This window comes from Brassica napus, chromosome C2 (assembly GCF_020379485.1).
Source record: "Brassica napus cultivar Da-Ae chromosome C2, Da-Ae, whole genome shotgun sequence".
NCBI classification, from domain to species: Eukaryota; Viridiplantae; Streptophyta; class Magnoliopsida; order Brassicales; family Brassicaceae; genus Brassica; species Brassica napus.
Window position 1 is genome coordinate 30,588,551 of NC_063445.1, and position 7,324 is coordinate 30,595,874.

At 38.4% G+C, this 7,324-nt stretch overlaps 1 protein-coding gene across 1 annotated transcript; it reads right to left on the reverse strand.

Moving 5' to 3' along the window:
- Nucleotides 1–1,052: 1,052 nt before the first annotated feature.
- On the reverse strand, nt 1,053–7,324 carry LOC106351659. Its single transcript, XM_013791427.3, has 8 exons — nt 6,203–7,324; nt 6,023–6,128; nt 5,828–5,909; nt 5,633–5,750; nt 5,382–5,545; nt 5,203–5,254; nt 4,977–5,118; nt 1,053–4,895 (listed from the first exon to the last, which is right to left on the reverse strand). The coding sequence occupies exon 8, from the start codon at nt 2,702–2,704 to the stop codon at nt 1,559–1,561; it is 1,146 nt and encodes a 381-aa protein (XP_013646881.2). The 5' UTR covers nt 2,705–4,895; nt 4,977–5,118; nt 5,203–5,254; nt 5,382–5,545; nt 5,633–5,750; nt 5,828–5,909; nt 6,023–6,128; nt 6,203–7,324; the 3' UTR covers nt 1,053–1,558.

The following is a 7,324-nucleotide window of genomic DNA, read 5'->3' on the forward strand; positions in this document are numbered from 1 at the left end:
CTGGGCCTGGTGCCTTGTTTGAAGGCATAGAAAAAATGATTTTCTTAATTTCTTCCCCTTGAACAGGTCTGACTAGATCTGCTGCCATCTCATTAGGACATCGATACTCAATCACTTCCTGGAGATACTCAACAGATACATCCTCCAAGTTGCTCGGATGGGTGTTACGGAAAGTGTCAAAATAACAGCTTCAGCCTTTATGTCATTTAAATCTGTGAGAACTCTACCATCCTCTGCTACAATTCTTCGGATAGCATTCTTAGAGTTTTTTGCTTGGCATACCCTGTGGTAGAAGCAGTTGTTCCGATCCCCCAGTCCTATCCACTGAACTCTAGACTTCTGGAAATGGAACTGCTCTTCAACTCCAGAGATATGGTGCCAATGCTCCCAGGCAGCAGAGACGTCTTTAAAAGCTTCAGTCGAGGGAAAATCAGTTGCTACCATTTGTTTGAGGCAAAGGTCTTCAAAGGCATGTTTAACTCTTGTTGGGAGGTCCCCAAACATGTCTCTGTTTAAGCCTCACAAATCACTCTTAAGGCTTTTCAGCTTGTTTTGAAGAAGCTTTAGTGCTGATCTGGAGTGATAGAGCGGCTGGAGAGAATTCCAACCTTCAGAAACAACTTCAAGGAAGCGGGGATGATTAATCACATGATTGAAAAACTTGAAAGGTTTTAAATTTAACGGCTCCGCTGGTCTAAGCTGCGTCCAACATCGCAGATGATTAGGTGCACCTCTGGCTTCAAAAGTAGAAAAAGAGACTGGAAATGATGTGAGCCATTGACTATTGACTAAAACTCTGTCAAGTTTTTTGCTGATCGGGTTAGCAGGTTGACGATTTGTCCAAGTGAAGACCGAGCCGACTTTTGCTAGATCATCCAACCCACATATACTGATGGCTTCTTGAAAGTCCCTCATTGCACTATTAACACCAATATGCATGCCTTGTGAGTGCTCTTCTTCTGTGAGGATAACATTAAAATCTCCCTAAACTATCCAAAGGTACTCGTTCCTTACACATGAAGTAGCAACAAACTCCATCTCTCTCCACAAATCCTTCCGGTCAGTGGCACTGATCAAAGCAGGCACAATCTCAACGCCAATGGACCAACAGACCCAAATCCTTCTCAAGGGATGATAATCATAATTATGAAGATAGCTCCAACCAGGAAACGTAGCATCAAATACACTCTGAAAGTTTTCCCTATGCACCTTTGTTTCCAGTAAACATCCAAAAGATAACTTAGCAACTTGTAACCAATAACATATTGCTCGTTGTTTGTGTGGCTTATTGAACCCACACATGTTCCAAGCGAAAGTTGACGACATTATTTCCTCTTGGAGGAAACTTTCTTGTTACTACTCGACTTTACTGCTTGAATAAAGCTTTTGTTTGGTAGCGTTTGCTTACGACCATCCTTGTCGTGTCCTTTCTGGTTCGCAGTCTGACTGGATGCTGCTCTAGAATCAGTTGGTTTACCCACAGCCAAACTCTCCTCAGTCTTGGCAACCATGATATATATCTCATCTTCCTGATGCACTACATCCTCCCTATCATCCTCTATCTCACCTTCCTCCTTGATATCGCTAAGAACCTGAAATCCATTAGGAGACTCAACTCTATCAGTACGGTTGGATATGTTGCCAGCTCTAGGAGAAAGAGACTTTCCATTTCTTTCCCACTCCTCTTCTCATCCTCCTCTTGTGTCATATCTGGTTCCCTCAGCTCCACATCTTCAACCGGGTCCACTTCCACCAACTGCAGATTGTTTTCCTTTCTCATGTTAAGGTTTTGTTTTCGAACGTCAACTCGTTCGAGGTCATCCAACAGTTTCAACACCACTTCCTTTCCCGTAGCAGACTCTCCAATTTGCTTCTCCAAACTTTGTTTCAACACCACTTCCTTTCCTGTAACAGACTCTTCATATTGCTTCTCCAAACTTTGTTTCCGTTGAAGAACAATAGGCAAATTCTTCGTGCAGTCAATCATTATGTGGCCCCATCCATTACAAGAGGTACATCGAGGAGGGAGCCATGGATATTTAACCTCCACTGTGATACTACCCTGATTCTTGTCTTTAAAACAAATCTTTTCAGGTAGCGGTTTCATCAGATTCACTTCCACCAGTACCGTAGGCACATCCATACGCGCAAATCTTTCAGTGTTTGTATGGAGCTTAACAAACTTCCATGTTGTCCTTGATAGAAATGTAAGGCCTTCCAGTGAATAGAGATAGCCCGGGACATTCACTAAGTCCACCCACAACGGAATGGCTGTAAGATCCGGTGGATCATGTGCTGTCTCCGGATTCCATTCACTCACTACTAGTGGAACATCTGCAATGTGCCAGTATTTTCTCCTCAGCACCCGCTTCCTCATCTGCTCATCCTCAATCCGAAACAAGACCGTCCTTTTGCTTATGAATTGGACATCAATTTTGGACTTAGGCATGCTCCAAATCCTATTCACTGTCGCATGAATGGACCCAATTAAAGGTGAATCTCCCATAAAATAACCAACAACGAAACTCTTCCACAATGGTTCCACATCCTCAAAAACCTCCGCATGTATCTCAATATCTGCAACTCCATCAACGACCTTAAACTCCGGCACTACGTTTGACACTGGTCCATCACAAACAGCCTCCACATAAGAATTTTCCGCCTTTTCAATCTCCTTGCCAGGGAGCCCATACTTCGCAACCATCTCTTCCTTGCCATCTACAATCCTGTACTTCGATAGAATCACCGACACGAGAGACTCCCCACCTTTTTCATCGTGAGCCGCAATGATATCCTCTTCAGATTCCTTCACGATGCTTCCGAAACTTCCATCGATCTCCTCAGTCGTCTTCTTCTTACCCGAATCCTTGCTTCCATCTGATTCTATGTCTTGCTGGCCAGTTTCCCGACCAAATCAAGGGGCAGAATAGCCATGCCCGTCGCCATGCTCATGTAAAAATTACCTCATCGTCAGTCAAAACCATTTCAAATAGAAATTTTTTTTTTTTTGGATACTTTTTCTAAAACTTCATAATATTCAATTTTATCTTGCATTTTTTTTTTGTCGTCGAGGAGGGGTATATTTCTCTAATGGTATTATGAGTATGATTTTTTACGTAAAAATATATTTTCTATGAATAAGCTAGAAGTTTGAACTTTATATATTTGTGTTGGTGGTTTAGATTTGAAATATATTAGTTGTTTATTTATATAGATATGTGGGCATCAAAATATTATTAGGATCATAAATTTAAAATTAAGAAGTTATAACGTGAGTAATGTTGTAAAGAAGAAAAAAGGAAGTTGTTCAAATATATGGGGAAATATGTAAATAAGAAAAAGTATGCTTTATTGATGTGAAATATTTTAATAATTAGTGGCGGAGCTCCGCGCAAGCGCGGGGATGGTAGATATGGTTTCTGTTTTTTAATGTAAAATGTTCATGGTGGTGGAGTGCAGAAGAGAAAGAGGGAAGAGATTTATAAGAAGAAAAAAAGTGAAGAGATTTGAAAATTCATATTAGTTGACACTTGTAAGGTGTAAATTTCTTTAAAATGAAAATGTAATTGTAGAGTGGGAGAGTAAAAGTGGTGGTATACGTATGTATTGGAAGTTTATCTGCGTATGGTTTTCATGCAAATAACATGTTCTCCATTTTGTAACGGCGATGTTTAATATTACGTCAACCATTTTAAAACTATTAAAATGTAAAAAAAGTCATCCTCGTGTGAGGTACATTGTTGAAATGGATCTCTTAAAAAAGCTAAAAAATACGGGAAATTTTGCAAATTCTGAAATAGGAAATGCATAGTAGTTTTAAAATTGTAAAAGTAAAGGAAGCAGGGTTGGGGATGATGTTTTGATTCATTACAAACACTCATTCACGTGGGTGTTTGCGTCCACTTTGTTTGACCTCAGCCGTTGACGTCTTGCTGGCAGAAGCTGAAGTGGATGTTTCTTCAGATTTCACGTCAACAGATGGTGTTTCATTGATCTTGCAATTCTGAAGATAGTTAAAGATGTGGTTTTTAAAACATAGAGTAAGATCAAAACATTGACGTGAGTATATACTATAATACCTCGGTGTTGATAGTGTGACTGATTGTAGAGACGGTGAATGTGTGGTGGGTTTGGGTGAAATTGAATGGTGTGACACGTATATGGAAAATAAATTCTTAATATTAAAGTACAGGATATATTTCGAATAAATAATATTTTGTTTACTACTGTTTAGTTTCTCATAATTATGTTGGTGCGAAAACAAAATTATTGTAGCTTTTTGGCATTGGACAATTAATGCATGTGTCAATATACCTGCCTGTTTTTTGTAATTTTATTATGATGAAATGCAGATCAGGAATGATAGTTCCTTTTTTTGGAGTTCGGTATTCTTCATGGTGGTGTTTTTTATGAGGTCGTGTGAATGTAGCTATCAAAATTAAATTTCTCAAGACAGATGTTGATTAACTTTGGTTAGTTTATCATTTTATATCCCCACTAATCCATGTGTGAAACATGTGCCTTAAATATATTTTATTGTCGACGTTTCTTTGGGAGATGTATGAATATGCAAATCTGGTGTTGCAAAATAGGTTATCAACAACACCAAATACTTCGTCAACCATTTTGATAATAGTTAAAATCATAAGTGTCTATAAAAAACAAAAGCCTTCAAATATGAAATTAAGTGCAAAGTCTTAAAATAGAATGCAGGAAACGGTAGGAAAATGTTTTAAATAGGATATGCAAAAAACGGAAGGAAAATGAAGGAAACAAAAACAGTGCAGGGTTGACGTTGTTGCAGCTTTTTAACTTCACTCACGTGGGCGTTTACGGCTACACTCCTTACACAAGCTGGTGGATTTGGTTCATTGCCTTCACCTGAAACCTTAACGCTGGCAGATGCCGATGGTTTAATTTATGTTATTCAGACATCAGTTAGCTTTTAACGTGTTGTTAAGTATTGAAAAGAATACCTCGGGGCCAATGTTGTCAAGGAACGCAGAGACAGTGAAAGTACGGTGGCTTAGAGTAAATTGAAAGGTGTCACACGTATCTGGAAGACAAAATCCTTCCCATTAAGACATTGGGGGAGTCTTCATTGCCACCACCATTCATCTGCAATTAGCCAAGTTTAAGCAAATATAAAGTGTCTGTTACATTGGATCCCATTAGCAGATAGTGCAGTTGGAAATTACAAACCTCAGCCAGGGTCAGTCAAGCTGCATCTTGCTTTGTCAATTTAAGCATTTCCCTGTCGAACACCAAAAAGTGGCAATTATCATTCCCATCCTCAACCAATAATTCTACACGGTAAGAGAACGACCTCATAACGATTTTAAAAGAGTCTTTAATCTTATACAACTAAAGAAAAAACTTACTTGATAACGCCAGAGATGTTCGGATTAATACAACAGTTGCAACGTAGAGAAGTCCGAAATTTGTCAAGCTTCCTGCTGCAGCCAGTGCAGGAGACGAAAGACCACCCATTTTGTTGCATGACTTCAACAACCCGACCTTTGCAAATAAAATCAGCTTCCTGTGTCTTTACCAAGCCAGTAGATTAAAGTCTTAGTAATGTTAATCCAAAACACAAACACATTTTATATTTACTGGGATCCAGGGATGGTACCTGCTCGTCAGAATTGGAAATGAACTTGTTTAGTTCTCCGATTGATACAACTTCCTTTTTTTTAACCCCTTCTTTGGTATCGATGCAGGGGAAAGCCTCTCCTAATGGGGCTTCTAAGCTGCAACCAGATGTCATAATACTTTAATACACCACAATATTAAATTAAATCATCCGAAACACCTGATGAGTTGATACCTCGTTGTAAACTCTGCGATGGCGTCAAGCTCAGGGTCGAAATAAAATTTTGTAGCTGGCGTTGAGTTGAGATATAGGTTGCCTGCGGAATGTAAGTGTTTCGGAAATAATATGGTGGACCAATATTAAATTAGTTTAAAAAATATCAAATGACAAACCGTGCACAATATGATGTCTGAGTTTCAATTTCAGTACCTCCAAATATTTTAGGATTCACAATATGGAGCATTCTCTGCAACTTCAGAAACGAACAGTAATGAGGGGCGCGCCCAGCAGGAATGAATCCATGTATCGGAGAATTCTGCAGTTAAAGAATGAAGATCTAAATCATGGGCTTTTTCCGAAATAAAAGAACAAAGGAAAAAAAAGCACTACCTTCTCATAAGGAAGAGGAGGGTGATTCCCATGAATTCACCTTGCTTCTTGATGTTTTTGGCGTCCCAAAAACGGATCAGACGGCCAACTATGAACGGGGCATATCTACGGAGGCGAAGACCATCAAAGGCTGAGTGCGCGATAACAACACCGGATGAAGCCATCTTTAAAAATCGTTCCTAGCTTTATAAAATGATAAACTGCCAGTGGTTGAGAGGATCAATCATGGTCTCAACCCGCTGATATATACAGATTTGAAGGGAAGGAAAGGGAAAAGGCGATATCGTAAGTCAGTTTTTTGTGATTAATAATTATTACCGCAATTAAAAGAAAGAAATTGAAGAAAAACATTGAACCACAAAGAAGGGGAAGAGATATCGACAGGAGAAATTAAGAGATTGAGAAGACAAACATGAGTTTTTCATTTTTTAAAAAGCAGAAAACGGCGAGGTTGAGTTTTGTTAGGATGACAACAACGAAATCCTCAGTGGAATGCAGAGTTTCTTACTAATTTACAAAACCAAACGCTGTAGACACATATCAGAACGAACAAATTTCAATCCGATTCGGACAAACTCAACCGAACCAAAATACACACCTACTCGGCGAAACTAAACCGGATATTTAGTAGGCCCCACAGTCTTTATAAAATGCATACGTGGACAGCCTAAGGAGAGGCAAAAGTGTCTCATTATATTATAGATTATGTTTATATGTATCATTAAGGCAATTAAAAAAAAGAAAATAAAATAGAAAATATTGATAATGGTAATTATACCATAAATTCAATTCATTAAGAGTATCAATGTAATAAAACATCGTGAGAGTTAACTTAAGCCTTACACATAAAAAGTGACTTCTTAAATAATGTTATAGAGATTTACGTGTTTTAGAATTCCTACTTTAAACATAATTCCCTCCTCTCTATCACAAATCTAAACTTACACCTATTTCTTTTCCTCTCTATTTTTCTTTTTTCTCTCAAATATGTTATTCTTCTTCAAATTTTCTTCCGCTTCTTTTTATGAAATCTTCATCCTTGTTTTTTCCTTCTCTTCCGAAATCTCTTCTCCTTCTCTTCTTCTTCTCAAATATCTTCTTCTTTTTCTTCGAATTTGCTGT

Bases quoted from the DNA above. Each gene is read 5' to 3' on its own strand.
- LOC106351659 (XM_013791427.3), bottom strand. From the start codon at position 2,704: ATGGTTGCGAAGTATGGGCTCCCTGGCAAGGAGATTGAAAAGGCGGAA.